At 39.4% G+C, this 23,443-nt stretch overlaps 1 protein-coding gene across 1 annotated transcript in view; it reads left to right on the forward strand.

Moving 5' to 3' along the window:
* Positions 1–23,443, forward strand: part of LOC103175881 (collagen alpha-1(XXV) chain) — a 355,351-nt gene that overhangs the window by 269,165 nt on the left and 62,743 nt on the right. The window contains exons 7-14 of the mRNA XM_042341303.1: positions 2,076–2,135; positions 5,906–6,022; positions 7,426–7,461; positions 10,497–10,523; positions 12,041–12,085; positions 19,148–19,192; positions 22,245–22,271; positions 22,394–22,438. Coding sequence (XP_042197237.1) covers positions 2,076–2,135; positions 5,906–6,022; positions 7,426–7,461; positions 10,497–10,523; positions 12,041–12,085; positions 19,148–19,192; positions 22,245–22,271; positions 22,394–22,438 — 402 coding nt within the window. The remainder of the gene's footprint in view (positions 1–2,075; positions 2,136–5,905; positions 6,023–7,425; positions 7,462–10,496; positions 10,524–12,040; positions 12,086–19,147; positions 19,193–22,244; positions 22,272–22,393; positions 22,439–23,443) is intronic.

Here is a 23,443-nt window from a genome sequence, read left to right on the forward strand (position 1 = left end):
CTCAATAACTGAATAAAACTCAATAGCTGTCAGCTCTTTTAAGTCATTGGAAATTAAAAGACAAATTCATGGCTCACCTGAGCCTTTTCAAACTTTAACATTTAATACCCATGTACACAGCTGTTATAACTATTCTGCAGCTTGTGTCCATTTCTGACTGCATGGGGCTGCCTTACCTTTAAGTGCAATGCAGTGCCAAATCTGAAGCATCAAAGAAAACCTGGAATCATTCAAAAAGGTTGTTCAGGATTTAATTTAAACATTCCTGGGAAATGGATACTTCAGGTAATTGTGCAATATAACCAACAAGGACTGAGTTAAATAAAAAGAGAAGGCTTCTGTTTGGAGTTGAAGCAGAACGCCCACACGGATACAATGGTGGGATTTGGACACACTTCACGGGGATCTGGTGTCACTGCAGCACATCTGCTCAATTGCTTCACACAGCAATGGCTTAACCTAGGGTTTCAACAACAACTTACATTTATACAGCGTCCATCACGCAGGGTAGTGTCCCAGAGCACTTTCCTTTCACAGAAGAACCTTGAAGAGGTGGTTTATTTTTAACTCATAAAGAATTGTGATTTGTTTCAAGAAAGCACACTCCGTACCTAGATGCATATCATTTGATTCAAACAGCTTTCTTCTCACAATACAGATTAGAGTCAGATGTGACGCTAATGTGTAACTCATGTTCGCAAGTACAGTAATCTGTGCCTCCTCGTCCTTCTTGACTTCTCTGCCATCTGTGACACTGCCAAATATTCTATCCTTCTCCACCACCTTTACTCTCAGCTCCACCTTCACAGTTCTATCCTTGCCTGGTTTCATTCTTACCTATCCCAACATCTCCACTTTGTACCCCCAATGGATTCTCCTCCTGTCCCCACACAGTCATGTTTAGCATTTCTCAGGGCTCTATCCTTGGTCCTCTCCTCTTTTACATCTGAGACATTAAACTGAGGTCCCATCTGCCTGTTCAGGTGGACGTTAAAGATCCCATGGCATCATTTGAAAAGAAAAGGGAATTTCTCCCGAGGTCCTGGCCAATAATCCCCTAAATAAAATTGGTCACTTCATGGCAGTTTGTGGAACAATGTTGCATGCAAATTGGCTGTTGTGTTTGCCTACAAAATATACACTTTCAGAAAATCTTGTGAAGTGTTTTGATACATCCTACCAACTTCAAAGGTGCTATATCACATGCAAGGATTATTTAGTTTTATTGTATAAAGTTGGATGATAAAATGGTATCACTGTTGACTATCCCACTGCTTTTAACTCAAGTTCTAAAACATCAGCAATGGGGGTAGGCTGCATGGTGTAATTACTGGAGCTGCAGTTTATGGATCAGGAACCTGCTTGTTAAATCCCTGCCCATGCTGAATCTGCTCAATAAGGGTTGTATAGGGAAACTAAATTGGCCATCAAAGGGATAGGGAGGGAAAAACCAGCCAAGAATTCCTGATTGTGGTTCCTCTTCACTACTAGTTGTGTGTGAAGCGTAAGGTAAGGAGAGATTAGGCTTGGCTGATCTCATGTTTGCTCATGGATGCTGACCTTCCCCTGCCTGTTATTAGGATACCAGTTTTTTAGTGAACAAAATCTGAAAACTCCAGTATCCTGATAAACAGCAATCAAAAATGTGACCTGCAAACTGGAAATCCAATCCTGCAGGACTAGGTTCTCAGATTTTGCCACTGAAACTGGCGCCAGGTCAGAATCCATTCAATACGTTAAATATCATTTGAACCACTGAGTTGGCACCACAATATTATATTTACTAATTTGGCAACTGGAAATTAAATTAGAATGAAGTTCTTAACAAAAGACATCCTACAAGCATCCTAAAAATGTGAACTGGGTGATTGAAAACCTTCCGAAAAAAGATACGCTAAAGAAAAATATTCTTTACTGTTTCAGAACCTTGGCCCAGTTTCAGTTTAGCATGCGTGAAGCTGAGGCTCTGTGAAGGAGAGAAAATAACAATCCGCATGCCTGTTACCTGTTGCGCTGAAGAAACCTTGTGCTGTGTTGCTGTGTGTTTTTGTTCCTACATTGTGTTGTGTTCCCAGGGTTTGCCGGGCTCTCCCACAGTGGCGGCTCTGCACAGTAACCAAATCCTCACTGTCAAGGTTTGTGGATAACGCGTGCATGCTCAGTCAGGCCTCAGCCAGCATCCTGTCGCAATCGGTTGACTTTGATAAGCCTCCTCCAATAAACATGAATTGGTCATTGAAATTGAAGATATCCCTGTCTGTTGGCTAATGTGCTGGTGAAGTCTAAAATCATTTTTTTAATTTTAAAACAACATGCACAGTGTCCCACAATGTTTAGTAAAACTTTATTATGATGGTTAAAGTATTGATGTTTTACTTCCTCATTGTTTTTTTTCCTCTTTATTGGAAAGCATTGACTCAAATTACAGTAAGGCTGCACGAGTGAGCGTAGCCCCTGATATCTAACCTAATTCTGCTTTCTGAGTGTAGTTAGTGTCAATTCATTATTTGACAGTGGTGGGTGTGTGTGTTGAAAATAGATCAGGAGTGGGCTATTAAACCCATCCAATCTGCTCAGCAATTGTGTTAGTTTATGATAATGCTTTTTAATCTACTTCCCTATCTTTTCTTCATATTCTTACCTTCGACGTACCAATCGAACTCCTCCTTAAACACCTCAATTGATTCTGCGCCTGACAGTGATTTCACATTCTCATAACCTTTTAATGAAGAATTGTTTTCTGGATTCACTTTCAACCAATTTACCTCTATTTTAAAATAGTGTGCACATACTCTGGATTCCCCTACCATAAGGAAGTGTAGTTCCCATAGAAACATGAGTAGACCATTCAGCCCCTCGAGCCTGTTCCGCCGTTCTGTAAGATCATGGCTGATCTGTACCTCAACTTCAATTACCTGCCCTTACCCAATATCCCTTAACACCCCGGTCTAACAAATATCTATCCACCTTAGTCTTAAAAATGTGAATGGATCCAGAATCCACAGCATTTTGGGGCAGAGAGTTCCAGATTTCCACTACCACTGGGGTGAAAAACTGCCTTCTGATTTCAGTCCTAAATAGCCCAGCTCTAATTTTAAGATTATGCCCCCTTGTTTTGGATTCCCCCACCCTATTGAATACCTTTATCTACCCGATTGAATCCATTTATCATTTTAAAAACCTCAATCAGATCACCTCTCAACCTTCTAAATGCAAGGAAACAGGGACCAAGTTTATGCATAATTTATATCCTCATAATTTAACCCTTTAATCCCCGGTATCATTATGGTGAACCTGTGCTGCACCCCTTCCAGATCTTGTTCAAATAGATACATTTTCTTTGAGCAATTGCTGGATTGTAATCAGTGCAGGAACCCTGATGTTCACCCATGAAGTACACATTACCAGCCCGTCAATTCTCTTTCTTATATTAAAGACCTCAATCAGAACACCCTTTAACTTACTGTATTCTTGGGACTATAAACCCAAGTTTATCCAGTCTCTCATCATACTAACTTCCTTTATCCAAGCTATCATCCTGGTGAATTGCTGCTGGACTTGTTCCAAGACCAATGTACCTTTCCTGTAACTGAACACATTACTTTGTAATTAGAGGCAGTAGGGATAAATCAGAGCAAAACCTGATCTTGTTCACATAGATACATTTTCCTCCAGCGGTTGCTGGATTATAATCAAGTGCAGGAACCCTTGATGTTCGCCTACAAAGTATACATCACTACACTTTACAGTGAAGTGCTTTAAGATGTCCTCCTGACGTGAACCGGTGTTATTTCAAATATAATGATTTTTAAATTATTTTCCTGTCCTCAACCTGGGAACACAGAGTTGCTCTTACTGAGATTCGCCATCTCAATGCAGACTGACGATCGAACCTGGGTTAATCTTAGTCCACATGTTTATTCACTGAGATATCAAGAAAACACAAATTAAAAAATAAAGGGCTATTCCACTTTGTTTGATGTGTGTCAGAGGCAAAGGTAATCAGGGCAGGGTGGAGATAACTGCCCCCTGGGGGCCTTTAGGTGTACATATGATGCCTTTACCTCCCGCTCCGATACTTTTCCCGTCACTCTCCGCATTGCCTCATATCTCTAGTCCTCCAGTTCTAATCCTGTCGCTCTCCACGCTGTACAACTTCATGAGAGGCAGTGCAGAGAGTGACAGGAAGAGAACCAGATTGGGATGTAAGAGGTAGCGTGGGGAGTGGTATGAAGAGAGCTGAAGCAGGAGCTCTCTACTGCACAAGTGCCCCATCGATTGGTCAACATGAGAGAAGTAGTGACAGATATCAGGAGCTAAGCATGGGCAAAACTTTCCCATGTTCCAGATAAATACCAATGTAATTCCACTAAGGAGAGAAAAAAAAGTGCAAAGGTTACAAAGCAAACTAAGCAATTTTGTAATTTCAGTCAATTCCAAAACTTCCAGAATCAGAAAAAGGGTTGATTCATTGCAAGCAATTATTTGTCATTTTCAACATTCATTTTAATCGATTTGAAAATAATGAAACAATGAATGTGTAATAAACTAACAGTTAAATATTTTAATTCAAGCAGTTAATGAGGAACTATCAGATTATAATTCAAAAATTAACCTTTCTCTTATTCACAAAAGCCACAGAGGAAGTGTCTTTCCATTTACCTATAAATACTGGCGAATCTCTGAATTTGTTCATTTACTTATTAAATTCTGTTATGCAACAAAGCGTTCTCATCAAAACTTTGCAATCACCAGACAAAAACAAATATGCAATTCAACTGAATGGCTATCTATTGGCACAGTGGGTTGTGTTTATCACTTGCTTGATTAAGTGCAGAATCAGTATGCTGAGCCAAATGTCTGACTGAATGTATCACTGCAGATCCTAATACTTTGGTTACTGGAATCCATGCCTATTGTCCATCAACATGCAAATTGAAGTGTGACATTTCATAAGGTTGCCTTGCTTTGAATTGTGTGACCTCCACCAGTTACGGGGCAAGAGCATTAAGACAAATGAACATAAAAGGAGAACTTTGCTTTGAATATTTGGCATTATCCGTCACACTAATAGTGGCAATAGCCAGTCAATACCGTATGTTTCTAAATTATCGGGATTTATTTCTAGTGCTTCAGGGTTAGAATTATGCAATATAAACATCAGATGATTAGATAAGCTGGTAAGTGAGATTTAGAGAGCAGGTTAATTGAATATATTAGGGAAAATGATTATCAATTACGGTTTTCTTATATAATTATGCCACTTTGAACAAGCATTTAAATCTTTTAAAGATTGGAAAAAGAGTATTTCATGGAACCGTTGTTCTTTATCTGATCTTTTCCTTATGCATATTGGTATCGATATGGCATGGATTTCACAGCCAAAGCTTCTGTTTTATGTAGGTTATAGAAATATTCATTGAACTTTGCTGTTCTTAATCTTATCTCCTCCTTCTTTTGATACCTTCCCTTGCCATTCCCTTGCCATTCCTTCACCTTTCTCACCTTTTACCTCCAAACTTTGACTTTACCTGCCTGATCAGATGGCGTTTCCATACCCAAGAGTCAATCATGGGTTCCTGTCGGCTGATCAGCAGCTTATTAAACGACGTCTCATAAAGGTAGTAGAGCTGATGCTTGTAGAATTCTTCTTTACATTCTTTGCTGTAAATACGATTCTTACCTTTCCTTGGTTTTCTTTATCTGTATTGTGCTTGGTAATAATTAAACAATTGCCTTCGATATAATTTGTTCAAGTCACTTGGAAAATAAATCATAATCTTTAACAATTGTATATCAGAGTAAAATGTAATAAATAATATGTGCCCGTGAGATTTTGGATTCAAGTGACTGAAATGGATATTTTGTATTGTTTTTGTATTTACACTTTTTTGCTAACGTATAGGGTGATCAAGGTCAAGTTGGGTCCCCTGGACCACCGGGGCCTCCAGGTCCTCCTGGCCCACGTGGACCCCCAGGTGACACAGGAAAGGATGGTCCCCGCGGAATGCCAGGAGTATCTGTAAGTAATCCTTCGGATTCATTTCAGTTCATTTTGCAGTGATTCCTCATTTAGAAAGCAGCTTGATGCTGTGATGGGAGGATGGCAGGGTGGGGTTTCTGGAGGAATGAGATAAGATGGCCCAAAGGCCTTCTTTATCCAAAGTCAATCTTGTGATCTTTCACCCTACGACACCCACCCAAAGCTCTGTGGAGCCTCCTGTCTTCTTGAACTGACCTGTCTGTGCTCTTTCAGCTTGTGCATTGTGATGCTGAAGGAAAATTAATATTAGAGTAATAAAGTTGCAGAAACACGAGGACATCTGTATTGCTATGTCATTAGCCTGAACTATCAAATTCATTTAAAGATGCAATTCAGTCTAGTTCCTTCTTGAAGGCCAATATAGATTCTGCCTCAACCACCACTCCTGGCAGGGCATTCTGTATCCTCCCTACTCTGTTCGTGAACTTTTTTTCCATTTGTTCGTTTACTAAATATTTTAAATTGATGTTACCGACTCACCAACCAGTGGAAATATTTTTTCCCTATTGACTATCAATATCCCTCATAATTTTACAGATCTCTATCATGTCATCCCTCAATCTTTGTTCCAGCAGAAAAAGTCCCAGTTCCTCCAGTCTCCACTCATAGGCCAAACCATTCATCTCTTTATTATCCTAGTAATCTTCCCTGCACTCCCTCTAACACCTTGATGTCTTTCCTAAAGTAGGTTGAATAATACCCCACTTTAGGTGGGGTTTGGTCACCCAATACTCCACCTAAAGTGGGGTGAATGCAATGTTCTAACTGCAGTCTAACTAACAATTTATATAAGTTTAGCATGATCTCTATAGTTCATACCCCTATTAATAATACCTAAGATTCCAATAGCTTTTTTGACAGCGTTGTCCATCTGCCTTCCCACCTTTAAGGATTTATGAAATCCCCAAGTCCCCCAAACCCCCACATTAACTCCCAAGTCCATTTGCTCTTTCACTCCTTTTAATATTTTACCACCCAACATATATATGTCCTCCTATTCTCCCTCTAAAATGTATAACCTCACATTTGTCCACATTAAATTTCATTTGCCATTTCTCTGCCCAATCAACTAATCTGTGTCCCCCTGAAGGTGCTTACAATTTTCTTCAGAGAAGGTTAGACACTTCCTCTAGACCATTAGCAGCTCTTGGCAGCGAGTATCAATATTGTATTGGAGTTCAGGAGTAAGTTACAAACCTTCCTCCTAGCTGAGGATTTCATATTGGTCCAGGGAGACTAAATAAAGGGGCAAGGGAGCAAATACCTTCAAAAGCAGGCCAAAAAATGATAATTTTTTGATGTTAAATTCTACTGATGTCTGTCACTGTGCAATTGGTGAAAATATATTAAATATATTAAACAAATGTTTGTTTTCACTTCAGGGAGAATTGGGTGCAAGAGGTGAAAAAGGCTTGATGGTGAGTAAATATTTATTCATGGATTACACTGATGGAAAGGGACAGAAAGATAGAAAGCAATGCCATGGTTAATTAATCATTGGAATAATTGCAACACATATTGGCATTTTTAATTCCCATCTCATTTTAGGGAGATGTAAAAGGATCCAATGTTTCTATATTTTTGTTCTAAATATTCCCCGTGCAGACAGCACATTGTTGGCCTTATCAAATTACAGCCAAAATAGATTCAATGTGATTTATTAGTCAGTCTATTATTTTTCAGTACATCTTTCTGACAGGAATAAATGCAGGGTAAGAAACGTAAACCTTTTGAACAATTTATATCCATTTTGTATAATCTAAATTCAGTTAAAGCACAAATAATTCAATCCATAAAGATATTGTACGTGTTATATGAAATGCAAGGATTATTAGTGTTATTGTTGGAAATTCAGCTCTAGATCTGTTTCCGTATTGAACCCAAGAAAAATGCAAAGACTTGGCATTTGGCGATATCTTACCATGGCCAAGTCTGTGGATTTTCTCTCTGATTACTATCACTCTGAGCAGAAAACACAATGAGTGAGCTGGATAGCACCAGTTTTCCTTTCCCACTTTCTGAGAAGAATATGCAGTGATATCTATTGGAATTTAGAGGTTTTGGAACACCAAAACCTCCAAGTTACACTCCGAGGCAACCACCATCCTGACTTGGTACATCGCTGTTTATTGTCAGTGGGTCAAAATGCTGGAACTTCCAACCTGATGACATTGTGGGATCACCATCACATCAACAGTTGCAGCAATTTAAAGAGAAGGCTCATCACCACCATCTCAGGGTACCAGGGATGGATAATAAATGCTGACTGTGCCGGCGCCAACCACGTCCCAAAAATAAGTCCTTAAAAAGGAAACTGGAAGTTCCTTGAACTAACAAGCCGGAACTCTGTTTTGGCATGATCCAGTTTCAGAGCAGGGATGCTATGGGTCAGCTTAAAATCAATTCATTTACCTAAAGAAGTCCCCAATCAAATTTCTTATTAAGAAATCTTGTTAAAATTTGTTGCATATTCAACTCGTTTAACTATATTTTTTGAGAATTCAGATGAGAGAGAATATTGGGAGAGCTCACTGCAATTCTTCAAAACAGGTGAATTGAATTGTTAAGTTGTATGTAAAGAAACATATTTTAATTCCCTCTATTTCAATTTTACTGAGTCTCCCAGCATCAAACTGGGAACTTTAAGTTTGAGAAACTAGTAGCTTTCAAACACACCAACCATACTGAGAGGAGTTTTATTCCTTTCAGAAAAGTACCGGACATAGCAGTGTGCGCTTGTAATAAAAAAAGTCCCTATTGTAACACCACACTATCAAAAGTCTGGAAATGTTCCTGACAGGAGTAAAAATTCCCCTATTGTTTTTAAGCATTGTTTGCACCTGGATTGACTCTTTATAAAATCACACTTAAGCTTATGGCCTGCAGCTGCTGAAGTGCAAATAGGGGGTCTGGGGAGGTAATGAACTCATCTCTGTGATTTATTGCTAAATTGCCAGAAAATAGTAAGAAAATACACACTTGCACATTACACTGCTTTAAGACATTAGTATCCCATCCTCAAAGAAAAAAATGGTGCCTTGGGATTGCACTACTGGCAGAATACCTGAGAAATTGTTGTGCTCCTCTGATAAGGGTTTGTCGGACTAACAATTGCAAATACAAAATTCTTGTCAGTTGTACAGCTGCAAATGCTCTCTGCCCTTTCTGCCCTTCCACATTACTATTTCCAACACTTCACCCAGCCACCTCATCACCCATTAAACATTAGCAATGAATTGACAGCTGTTGAAGGAAGCACCTTTGAAAAAATGTTTTACCAAATCCACGCAGAGCTGGCCTGGAAGCTAGCCTCCCTTTCACCTCTGCCACACTGGTGTGGCCATACAGCTCTCTTACTTCAGCCAAAAACAGATGTCCTCCAAGCTGGAGCTCCTTAAACACCTTCTTGAACTAATCATATTCAGTCAGTCAAGATATATTTATTTTGTATTTATCTCTTAAAAGGATTGAAATTTTGAATGTTTCCTCAACTCAACAGCAGGACAATTTCTAACTCCTGGATTTTGTGATCTCCTCTCCAACTCTCCCTCCCCTGCCCTCTATATTTTGCCTACAAAATCCACAGTCAATCCACTTTACAATATATCCTGTGAAGGGCTTTGAGACATCTCGACGATGTGATAAGGCACTGTATCAAACACAAGGATTATTATTTATATGACCAAACGTTTGATCCAGAATTTTAACCTTTCCATATGAAAGAGAAACATGTGCGCTTTCCCCTTTCAGGCATTTCCTGCCAACGGAGTTGGCAAATTCTGCAGCATGTGGTACAGGTGCATAGTGACCGTTGAACCACAGGGTGCTGTTTTCATGAGACTCTTGAATTCTTTCCACTGGAAAGAGCAGCGTTAATGAAAGCAAGATCGTTCAAGGTCTGGTAAAGCAGTACGGTCTGCAGGACCTGAGAAGAAAGTGAGGCAAATAGCTGAAGGGTCTTTGTCTGGTATTTTAAATAATCACAATTCTTACATAACTGGATTTCGGATACTGTATTTAATTTACACTTCAGTCACCATTGAGACTGGCACATGTTATTAATTAACTAAATGTCTTGCATCCTTATTTCAATAACAAAAGAGAATATGACACAGATTAATTCAAAGCTGCAGCAAATAATGAAGAGCAGTGTCACAAAATGCTACTGGGATGCAACTGGTATCGATTAGCGGACTCTGGTGCATTCTGGTCATCCTCCAGAATTCCATTGAGCTAAGGTTTAACAGAAATCACATTTCAGCAGCTGAAGTTATTCACAGAACAAATGGCTTTTGTCTTTGGCCAAACATGCAACCAACCACCTTTGCGTCTCTGTTAGCACGCCAGCCAACAGCAGAGTCTCTTTGAAATGCTTACACGGTTAGACGTTTAAAATTGATCACTTATGTGAAATTATCACATAATTATGCCTTTGTTGTACTTTTTGTTTCAGGGACCCAAGGGACCGCCAGGACAAAAGGTATAGTATTGTTAAACAAAGACTGGGAAAGAAATCAAAATGTTTATTACCAACACTTGACCCTAAAACCAGAATAGAAAGTTACATGCTACTGTAGGTCAGGAATTACTACATGCTTTTTGACTGCAATTTTAACTTTTCCCCCAAATAACAGTAATTTTCCCACATTGTGGATTTCAAGTTTAAAAAAAAAAGCAAGGCTGTTTTAAGTCTTTCTTCGGTGTATGGATGCTAAAAGGAAAGTAAAGAAAGCCAGTTGACTTTCCTATTCATTTGCTGGCATAACTCTGGAATTTAAATTTGAAACATATATGGGGGATATAGTTTCTGCTACAGCCCAAACTAAGCGTAATACATCATTGCCGCAGATTGATACTAAGCAAAACTTGCTATGTGTTGCTGATGAATGGATTTTGGTTTTGCTGTGATCAGCGAACCGTCGATGTTTTCCTGTTTCTGAGGTAACCCGATGACAGACATCCTGAGCCCTCTGTCAGCGCCTTTTACAGTTATCAGAATCAGCTGCCAGTTTTTGATAAACTGAACACACAATTTATGGGATTTCTTCATCACCACTTCGTAAAGAACGTCAGGAGTAGAATGTACCTGAGCGCCAGCCGCCATTCAGTGACAGTGGGTCCTCTCCAAACTATTAACAAATATGGAATAACATACTTTAATAGACAATGGTTGCCTCTGTACTCTTTCAGTTGGTCCACTTACTTACATTTTTAAAAAATCATAAAAATGAGCAGAATGATACTTTTACAACTCCCTAACCACCCAAAACAAAGTTACACCAAACTTCTCTAATCCTGTTCTTATCGTATGCAGTTCGGAACAGAAATAGGAATTTGGGAGAAAAAAAGTGGTATCTAAAAGCCTTCAAAGAACAGTGATCTCTGAGCATTTTTCAGCAAGTTCCCAGCACGCAAATCATGGTGATCCAGTCACTGTATTTGAGATAACAGCTTTCACGTCCTTATTCAGAAGTTGGGAGAAGTGGTGAAGTATTTAAAGGCACTTTTTAAATATTCTCCCTAAATTAAGGAACAGAATGTGTTTAGGAATACCACAATTTTGATCCAGACAATCAAACTCAAGTCATGACCTGAGGCTTGAACCCACAATGTTCAGACCGAGAGGAGTGAGTGCTACCCACTGAGTCAGGCTGACTCCTGGAAGTCGACGCAAAAGCAGCCAAGGCAACACCTCCTCTGAGTACTCAGCTGAAAGTGGTGAGTGACCTGGGAAGTGCAGAATGAGAACCGTGAATTGAGGATAAAATTAGGGCAAAATTAGAGGAGAACTAGTTGTGGGCTTAACTGGAAGGAATGTCGATACAGTCTCCACAACAGGCAAACGGAACATTCATCTCAAACTGCGTTATTTGTACAAGCTCACACAAAAGCTGTCTACCTCTGTTACATGAGTTGACTTGCTGTTAATCACTGGCCAGCTTGCCTTTCCAACTATTAATTTATTGACTTTATATCAATTTAATTTTATTCTTGCAGGGCTCTATAGGAAACACTGGTGTTCCGGGCTTTCATGGACAAAAGGTAAAATCCATACACTCTTCACGATGCACTGACAAACATTGATTCTATTTGTGCGCCTCTCACAGTCCAGAGAAAAGTTTCCAACATATATACAATTGTGAAGTCCTGTAGCTCAGTGGTTAGAGCACTCGCTTTGCAAGCGAGAGACCTGGGATCGATTCCCGGCAGGGTGAAACCTTGGGCAAGTTTCCTTACTCCACACGCTTGATAATAATCCCTCAAGAAAAAAAACAATAATAAATTGATCATTTCAATCCACAACTGTTTGTGGGACACCGCTGTGCGCAATTGGCTGCTGCATTTTGCCCACAAATATATAGTCAATTCACTTTACAGTCTATCCTGAGAAGCGCTTTGAGACGATTAGAAGACATGAAAAGCGCTATATCAAATACAAGGATTATTATTATTATTAATTTATTTTAAAATTGCCAAAGTTGTTTAAATATAGTGATCTCTGTATGGGTCATTTGATAAATTTATATACAGAATAAGACTAATTGTAATATAATAATAATAATAATCCTGGCATTTGATATAGCACCGTATCACCTCGATGAGATGTCTCAAAGTGTTTCACAGAATATAGAATATATTATAAACTGGATCGACTGTATTTTGTGGGCGAAATGCAGCAGCCAGTTGCGCACAGCAGTGTCCTACAAACAGTCATGGATTGAATGACCACATTTGTTTTTGAGAGATTATTAGGATGAAAGATTCATTGTGGCGCTTAAATGTAGTGACACTGACGTTGGGTCAAAAGTGCTCCAGTGACATTATCTCTGTGCGGCTGACAGATTTGTCATATTTGCTACACTTAGCAATGTGACAAATGCTGTTCATAATGAATTGCTGCGCTGTGAATTCAAAGTGAAATGAGTTTTGGTATTTTTAATCCAGTTCCTAGTTGTTGTGGAGCATGACATGAATCTGTTTATATACAATCCAGGATTAACTAGTCATTTTAACAGTGCTCGGCCTGAAATTCCACTTAGTCTTAGCCTGTAAAATTATTTTGCCTTTCAAATTTTGGAAAATTCTTAAATCCAATCTTAATTTATTTATAAGAACTGAAGAATAGTCTTCCAAATTAACACTGAATTTAAGAATTTTTCACATTTCTCCCAAGTCTAAATTTTAAAATAAAACAGTCACAGACTAAAACTAGGTAAAATATTGACTGTACTGTGATGACTACACCTTTTGTGATCGGCTAGTAAATTGGTGATTCACTTCATGGCTGTTTGTGGACATTGCTATGCACAAATTGACTGTCTTGTTCGGATACAAAATACAGTCGCTACACTTTACAGTAAAATCCTGTGAAGCGCTTCAATGCGTCCTCCCGACATGAAAGATGCAGATGTCAAATACAAGGACTATGGATTGCCATCATCTCCATGCTGGTAAAAAGTCAGTATAGAGCTATGGATGCGAGAAATCTCTGATATTAAAAACAAAATGCTGGAAAAGCTTCAAAAGTCAATCAGGAACTGAGAGAGGAAATAAATTAATGATTTAAGTGTGACGCATCATCAGAACTTTGAAGGGTCATGTTTGAATTGTTCAACTGCATTTCTCCTTCAGATATTGATTGCCCTGCTGTGTATTTGAATTTAATTGCACTTTCTGTAGAGTTTCTCAGGCTATTTTACCACGTTGTTCAAAAACAGGCAATTCGCAGACTTTGCTAATTCAGGAATGATTCCAGTGACAAAAAGGAATTGGGAGCTTCATCAACAAATAAACATTAAAAATCATCCTGTGGAAAGAATCAGTTAATGCAAAAAGCAAATCTGGTTTGTGTTAAGTACGATAAGAGACAGAGAACTGGTATGCATCTGTCCTAACGAATGAGATGAAGCGATTGCACCAAACAGATCATGCTCAGATGCAGCAGAATGATCTTGTTCCAGGAAGCAATGAGTGATGAGTCTGTAGTGGCTGTCTGGCAATTACAAAAGAGAGTCATTTATTACTAAACAACTTTGAAGTTAAACAATTGGCAGCAACATTAGCCTCAGGCTTTCAACTGATTTAGGAAAAATCTAAAAATCTCTATTGTGATAACAGTTATGTGATCTGCTTTTAATGTAAGTGAATATGCAATATTTCACTTTTCCTACCTGTGTCCCAATACATTGTGGCTTTTAAGTCTTGGAACAATGGCTTTTCCATTCAAAGACTGACCTGACGGTCTGTCCGTCCACTCTCATGGGTTTGTTTCACGAGTTTAATAAGGCACGTTTAATGGAACATTCCTATTGGATTTCAGCCCAAAACTTCTAGTTCTGATGAAGGGTTTTACCCAAAAATGTTCAAAATGTTAACCTCTTTCAGATGCTAATCAGCCTGCAGTGTTATCTCAGCATTTTCTATTTTTATTGCAGATTTACTTTTTTAATATCTAATCGTATTATCCTGTTGGATACTACAAGACCAAACAGTTTATTTAAAAAGCTCCAGTTTGTGTTGCAATTGTTCTAAAATCCATCATGATATGACATGAATCATTATTCTGAGAGTATTTTTTTATATATGATAATAATAATCCTTGCATTTGATAAGCGCTTTTCACGTCTTCTCGACGTCTCAAAGCGCTTATATGAACAGTTTGAAAATCTTAATAGAATATAATAATAATAATCCTTGCATTTGATATAGCGCTTTTCACGTTGGGAGGATGTCCCAAAGCGCTTCACAGAACACGCAGTGAAGTGAATTGATTGTATATTTGTGGGCGAACGCGGCAGCTAATTGGCACAGCAATGTCCCACACACAGTCGTAGATTGAAAATGACCAATTTATTATTGTTTTTGGTTTTGGAGGGATTATTATTAGGCGTGTGGAGTAAGGAAACTTGCCCAAGGTTTCGCCCTGCCTGGAACTGAACTCAGATCTCTCACTTGCAAAGCGAGTGCTCTAATCACTGAGCTACAGGACTCCAGAAAGTAGAAATGCAAGCGGTGCTTAATTAACTATAAGTATAGTTCTTAATTCAATCAGAATTTTTTCTTCCTTTCAGCAGTTGTACAGGTATTCAAATCATTTCTTGCAACTTCTTAGATTCTTTTTATCTGATAAATCCCTCTCCTTCCACCATTAGCCTCCCATCATCCTCGTGAAGTAAAGAGGACGTTCATGAATGAATGAATGCACATAGTTCCCTCTAATTCATTGGTAGCTCCTTTATTTAGATAGTCACATTGACTTGACATGGATGCTCTATTGCTCTATATTGGTGAGAGGGGCGCATTTGTCTTTGCTGGTTGAACTAAATTTGGTTAATCTCAATTTTGAGATGACCGAAGACGCAATTAAAGAGGAATATCTTGAACAGACCTTGAAGAAGGCGAGGGAAGGGGTGAGGTGAAGAGATTCCAGGATGGAGTTCCAGAGAGTGTGTTTAGATAGGCTGCAAGCCTGATGGCTGATGGTGGGCCGGGCAGGGGATGTGAAGCAATCTATTGCCTGTCGATCAGAGGAAGCATGTGGGTTTTAGAAGGTCACAGAGGTGAGGAAGAAGATCTTGAACTCAATCCTCTGGCGGAAGGAGAGCTCGTGAAACTGAGTGAGGAGTCTACTGTGGTAGAGAATACAGGCTGCAGAGTTCTGAATGGTCTGTAGCTTGTTGAAGGAAGAGTTTAGATTTCCAGTGAGCAGAGAGTTGGCATAGTGTAGTCTGGATGTGACAAAACCATAGATGAAGGTCTCAGCCCCCCCAAAGGGAGAGGTAGTAGTAGAGGCAGGCAATGTTATGGAGATGGGGGAAAGCTGAATGGGTCAGGAAATGGATGTGGGGTTTAAAAGACACCTGAGAGTCGAACAAAGCACTGAAATACTGCACTAGATCCGTGAGGTGGTGTGTGCATCCATGTAGATTGATGCTATCAGCACCCAAGGTAAGAAGTTGCTGACTAGAGCCAAATAGGAGAGCCGCTGTCTTGTCAACGTTCAATTGGAGAAAGTTGGCACTCCTCCAATATTTGATGCCTGACAGGCAATCAGTAAGGACAGCAGTAGTGCTGAAATCGAGAGTGGAGGCAGATAGATAGAGTTGGATGCCATCCGCATACATGTGGAAGTTAATCCCATGTCTGTAGAAGACATGGCTGAACGGGAACATGTATATATTAAAGAGGACAGGACCAAGCATAGAGTCTAAGGAATACCACGTGTGATGGTGCAGGAGTAGGAGGAGAAGCCGTTGGCAGATATGAAGCAGAGACGTTAGGATAGGTAAGGATGAAACCAGGAAAGATCAGAACCATAAGTGTTGAGCAGAGAGGAAAGACAGTGGAGAATGATAGAATTGAAGTATCAGTATCGAAGGCAGCAGATAGGTCAAGAAAGACGAGGGGGCAGAGTGTTTCTTTTTCACAGATGGAGAGAATATCATGGTGACTTTGACTAGGGCAGTCTCAGTACTGTGGGCAGCATGGAAGCCGAATTGGAGGGGTTCATGTAGGGAGTGAAGGGAAAGGAAGAAGCAAAGCTGGGAAGCAACAAATCATTCCAGAGGAAATGGGACAGTAGTTAGGGAATAGGGATGATACGAGGGAAGCTTACCATCCTTCCATTACAGCATCAAGCTGCTTTTTTAATGAGTCCAGCATTTAAGCCTCAAGTTCTCTTACTGGGAACTTGCTCCAGTTGTTAATTACCCTCTGAGTAAGAAATCTTAGTATCTGTCTGAAAAATTGCCCTTTTCTACCAATAATGTGTGACCTCTTGTTCTGCTGTCTTGGTACATACAAAAATATTGCTCTGGTTTACTTCCTGAATCCCATTTGAAGTCTTATATTCCTCTATAAGGTCCCCTCTGACATGTCTCCTTTAAACGCTGTAGAGCCCCAGGCTGTTTAATCAATGTTCATAGAATCATACCTCGAACACTGGGGATTTTCATCATTACTTTCCTCTCTGAACTGCCTCTAAGGCCTGGGCAGCCCGCTTATGTCTTAGCGAACAGAACTATATGTAATAATCGAAATGCAGCCAGCACACTATACAGCTTGAATACGACTTCTGGGATTCTGAACTCATCTAATTTGGCAATATACCCCAGCATCCTGTTTGCCTTCCTTATTGCTGCCTTACACTGTTTTGACATGGTGAACAATGAGTCAGAGACTGAATCTCTTTCAGCTTCTCCCTCGACAAATTGTATCCTATCCATAGAGTACTTGTGTTTCCTATTCTTACTTTCCTATATGCAGTATCTTGCATGTATGGATCCAAAACTCTGCTGGCCGCATACTCACCCGTACTAAAATTTGTAATCACACCAGTTCTAGCCAGGCTCCACTGGCTCCCTCTCGCTTTCAAGATCCTTACCTAGTTTTCAAGTCCCTTCATTCCCTGGCACCTCCCTATCTCTCCGACCTGCTTACTCCCCAACCCACTACCAACTGCCTCTGCTCAACTGGCTCCGACCTCCTGCATGTTCCTCATGCCCTTCATTCCAACATTGGTTTCAGCCACTACGCCCTGAAACCTTGGAACACTATCCCTCCTTCCCGTCATCAGATCACACCTGAAGACCTTGCTCTTCAACCAGTGCTTATGGTCACCTCCCTCTGTCTCAGCATCAGGCTCTGCCACTGTCAAGAGCTCTGGGACATTACCCTGCATGAGGGGCATTATGTACATGCAAGTTAATTAATATATATATTAAACTTCAATTGCCAGTCATCGACTCATGAGCATATGCTATCAAGCTCTCTTTGTATGACCTTTGGTGACTGCTCTGCTTCCACGGTTCCCCATCTGCAAATGTAACTACCTTAACTCTCCCCCAGCTTCTGTAATAACTACTTTTTCCTTCAGACAACTTTGAATTCATGTCCATATGGTACCCAGTCACATCAGTTTGTGAAGGAGTCTCACCTTTGATACTTTGTTAAATGTTTTTTGGAAGTCTAGATACATTACACTACATTATATGATTTCCCGGTCATTTTGAAAAGTTTGATAGGTTGGTCAGACAATAATTTATTAGATTTTGTTTTCCGGTAATATTTCATTTTCTTTCTGATGATTAACTTTTAATTTCTCTAAAAGAGGAAACAACGCATTCATGAGAGAATATAATGGTGGGTATAGGAGAGGGGATTAGGATGGGTGGAGGCTCATGTGGAGTATCATCACCAGCATGGACCAGTTGGGCCAAATGGCCTGTTTTGTGCTGTAGAATTCTATTTAATTCTATGTTCTCCATTTCTTGAAGGTCTGCAGTTGCCAGATATGGTTCTGTTCTTTTTCTTGAGTATAACTATAATGAGGAAAACATTGCAAAATATCATAAAACTTCAGCCCCTTATTTTCAAGTACTTTTTGAACCTAAATGTAAAGTTCTTCAATTCACTGGATAAGAAATGCAGGACATGGCAACCTTGATATAATGCCCGTCTGGCATAGGGTGAGCCGGAGGCGCTGAAGGCTCAGCCTCCAGATGTGATCTGACCAGATGGTTTCCACACTACCCAACGATCAACTTCTGATTTCCGGGTTGTCAAGTCACTGCTGATGTCACCTCCTGTGCATTGCGACCTGACACCTAGAAGCTTGGCATCGTGTAGCGAGGGAAGCAGCTGCTCACTGTCGAAAGCTGAAGGTACTGTGCTTCTGGTTAGGGCAGGTTCACTGTAGATGCAGAGCTAGGAGCCAGGATGTGTTATATCAGAGGAGTGATAAAGCAAAGTCCTCCAGTTTTATATAATTATGTGTAGGCAGTGCTGTTGATGTAATTTCCGGTGCCGTGTGCAATAATCACAGAAGAAGTGATATCAGTGGCATGCTTTACGCATAATGTGGCATTCAGGTATCGTGTCAGTGGCAAGCTGATTGCCCAGAAGTCAGCCATTTTGTAGCGTTTCACTTATAATTTAGTCAATGAGACATTGGACTAAGCAGATAACAAGATTCCCTAGTATTCAGGAAAATGCTCCTGGGATGGACGTTGGGTTGGAATTTACAGGATGCAATGCATCAACAGCACACAGTGGTTGCACTGCTGATCGGTCCCATGTTGATTACATCACGTTCATTTCTTTCAGGGTGACCCTGGTGTATCGGGGGAAGATGGGGAGCCAGGACAAAAGGTTAGTTTCCTCTGTAATTGTTCTTAATTCTTAAGCAAGCACTAAGTGCAGGACAGAACTGGGCCAAGAAAATCACAGTGCTAAGCAACACCGCATGTCAAAATTCACAAGAGATCAGCTCTGCTGAGAGGGGCCTGCTGTTTCCAATCTTGACAAAGTGGTTAATAGGAGCTAAATAAATGAATATAATGTCTGACAAAGATGACTTTAGCCAGAAAATCTTGTTCCTATAATAATATAACCAGCAGGGATAAATTGCACAAGAACAAATAGAAATAAAATTCAGAGAAACAGCATCCGCCAAAGCCATTGCTCTACCTTTAAGAAACAAATCTCTTTTACAAGCTACTGCTTTGCTGTATTTCCTGTAACTTTCACGAGCATTAAATACATTCACACAAAATAATTACTACAGTTTGTCTTCCTGGCAAAACTATTGAGTTTCTTTTGATAAATATAAAACATAAACGTTTGGGAAGAAACAAAACCCAGTCATTAGAATATTCACCTTATTTTACACATTGTTCATTTTCTGTTTGCTGAGCATTTTGAGGTGGTCTGTGCAGACCAGCATTGTGGGTGAAATCATTCAGCATCCCATTGAAAGCTAAGTGTGCTCCTAGTGACCCCAGCATGACAGGCATCTGAGCGCCTAAAGGAAATGAGAAGCTTAGGGTGGCTTATGTAAATGACATTGTGAATATTTTAAATTTTAACGAAATATTAGGCAAGCTTATCACCTTCGCATCCACCCTAGCTGAGACTTGGCTTGCATTTTTGAAAATTGAAATGGAATATTGTGTGAAATAACTTGAGTAAAAATAACTTATATTGAAGTCCACTTGGAGGATGGAGTGGATGATTCCCACTGACATAACATGTAACTGTGGGAACACACTGTACCACAGGTTGTGAAGATATGAATTTAATCCACGGTTCACCACATGGGGAGCTTATATTTACAGCTAAGTTAAATGCGTAGGGTACATATGAGGTATATGGGTCAGAATTGTTTGCAGAGAAGGCCTAGAAATGGGTCTCCAATCCACTTAATTGAAAAGAGGGTAAGGAAAGAAGGAAAAATATTTTTTTTACATAAACATTTGCTGAGTGCAGAGGGTGTGTTATTCTCTCCCATTGACTTAGAATGGGGGAAGAGGGGGGATAGAGTGGAATCGCAGAGAAATTTCACTAATTTAAAAAAATCTTTGTGTTGGAGAAAAATTTATATATTGCACCATGCATGCCAGGGCTCCAGGTGATAGTGCTGTATGTCAATGTATTGTGTGTCAATGCTGTCTGAGCCAGTGTATTCATTTCCAGTATAGTCTATAATTGCAGTCTACCAATGTAGTCTATAATTGTAGTCTGAAAGTGTAAATGGCAATGCTAATGTTGTATTTTTGTCCTTTTGAGAGGAGATTAGTATTTTCATACTAAAATACTTTTCATACTAAAGATAGTTTCAGTTTACTCAACCTGGAGAATGTTTAGCGATGCTGTAAATGATAATGATTTTATTTAAATAAAATTGAATTGATCACAGTTGATGTATCTTTCTTTAATTTGTTGAATAATGAAAGATCTGGTCAGGTTTAATGATACACCCTTAATTTCCCGGCACAGAATAGCAGTACTAACTCTACAGATATATAATATATAATAATAAACTTTGCATTTCAGGAGGATATTTTAAGTATATTCTACCCTAAATATCATAAAGTAATATCAGCCAATTATTTTAAATTCAATTGATAATCTCAGAATTAAAAGTGATTTGCTTTTCTTTTAAAATGTGGGATTTTAGTACAGAAAGGTATGTGGAACAGAAATGTATGAGCTGACACTGACATTTTGTGCTAAGTGCCAGTTAAGTCCAGTGGGATGGGATCACTGAGAGAAATTAATTTACGTGAAGTTCTGTGTGGGAGAAGCCACATGGAAAATGAACTGTGAACTTTACAAAGACTGGGGGAGTTTTAAATCAACTATGATCACATTGAGGGCTTGCTCGAGCCCTGATAAATGTAATGTATCGCACAGTCTCAGGGAATATTAAAATACACATACTGTTTTCCTTTGATTGTTATGCAGATGTTAGAAATAGAAATTCTGCCTATCCCAGTCTTACCACAGCCCTCTGTGTGCCACAAGAATGTGTAAGAGGAGCAGGTGGAACTTACTAATCTTCAACTATTTCTACATCCAAAAAAGTGATTTCCAATTTCACAATATGTTGAAGCAATATTTTCAATGGTCACCAGGGTTTCTGTACGTAAATGTCACCCATTTGATTAGAAATAACATTGTGTGCGTTAAATCACAGGACACAGAGCAGTCAATCTGCTTGTCCTCCATATGTCCATAACCATTCTATCAATTCATCATTGCCACATGCAAGATGGAATTGTTTTAAAAAAAGACATTTGCTATTAATTTTTCTTCTAAAATATTCTCCCTTCCTCCTCTTCTGTGGATGTTTGACTCCTTTTTCCTTAAACTGGGGTACAGTGTCAAGGGTGACCATTGATCATGTTGGCAGGGAATGTGAGCAAGTTATTATAATAATAATATTTCCATTTAATTTAGCGCCTAATCATGTCTTCGAGATGTCTCAAAGCACTTCACAGAAAATACTGTAAAGTGAATTGACTATATTTTGTGGGTGAAAATTATTTGATTACATATGACATCTTCAGCTGACCTTGATCTTATCCTCATTGATATCTACGCATGCACAAACTTTCAGCTGCACTGTCTAAATAGCTATTAGTATTAGGAATGGGAATCTTCACTGGATTAATTAGGGGGTATTCTTGTGCCTTCACTGTTGCCCCATCAACTACCACATCACAGGGTAAGGTTCAAACCTGCAACCCTAAATCTATGCGACCAAATGCAGCTTCTGGAAGTGCCACCAGTTCATTGGAGAAACTGTGAGACAGAAATTGCACCAAGATTTTAGTATCCTGTTTTTTGATGCAGGCTCAAGGTATTTTGAATATGTAGAGATTTTTGTATGACTAATGCTTATCTTATGAATCATTTTCAGGGTGACCTTGGAGAACCTGGGCAAAAGGTGAGAGCTCTGCTTTATTCAACAAAACTTTCTTCACTAATTTTATCAGGCGTTTTTGTTGATTTAAAGTGAAACTGTCTGCATTCTACTAAAGTCTATTTTTCTCTACTTTTGCTGTTCAGGGAGATAGTGGTCATCCAGGACTGAAAGGTGATCATGGCGAAAAGGTAAACCTTTTTTGGATGATGGGATCCCTTGAGAGGGTGGGATTTGGAGCATTTACGTGGAGTCCTGTAGCTCAGTGGTTAGAGATCTCGCTTTGCAAGCGAGAGACCTGAGTTCATTTCCAGGCAGGTCAGGGCGAAACCTTTGGCAAGTTTCCTTACTCCACACAGAGCCTAATAATAATCCCTCCAAAACCCAAAACAATAATAAATTGGTCATTTTCAATCTACGACTGTTTGTGGGACATTGCTGTGCCAATTAGCTGCCGCGTTCGCCCACAAATATACAGTCAATTTAATTAACAGTATATTCTGTGAAGTGCTTTGGGACATCTAGAAGATGTGAAAAGCGCTATATCAAATGCAAGGATTATTATTTATTGTTATTATTATTTCATGACGTGTTATAAAATATTGCAAACTTCATCCTGTGGGTTCCAGACTCTTGCTGAATGGTTTCTGGTCTTGTGATTCCCTCTTAATGTTAGTAGAGTTACAGATAAAAGAAGTATGTTGTCAGATTCAAATGGTTTGTGAGCTAGAATATGGTTGCATAATTTAAGTCTGATCAATGTACATTGGGGGAGTCATCAAATGAGCCATCCAATTACTGTGGCAGAGTTGAAAGTAGTAAGGTTTCAGGTGTGATGTTATCCTGCTGATACAAGGCCAGGTTGTGAACTGGCTCGATATAATTTTAGATTTACAAAGGAAACATACAACTGGGGTAGAAGTCACGAGAACTTCACACCTTCAGGCTTTTATCTGTGGCTTCAACATGTTTTCTCGGAGTTAGGGTGTACACCAGTTATCAACTGGGATATCACCAGAACGTCTGACAATGTAACATGTATTGTATTGAATGTTGCAATTTTTTACTGCCTTTACAACATTTAGCTTGATGCAGAATCACACTGAAATGTCAACCTATCCTTTCTCTTTTGGATCTCAATCAATGTTCTGTGCATTTTTCTTCTTCATTTCTTATTTGGAATTTTTGACAGACTC

Source organism: Callorhinchus milii, unplaced genomic scaffold (assembly GCF_018977255.1).
Source record: "Callorhinchus milii isolate IMCB2004 unplaced genomic scaffold, IMCB_Cmil_1.0 Scaffold1, whole genome shotgun sequence".
Lineage (NCBI taxonomy): Eukaryota > Metazoa > Chordata > Chondrichthyes > Chimaeriformes > Callorhinchidae > Callorhinchus > Callorhinchus milii.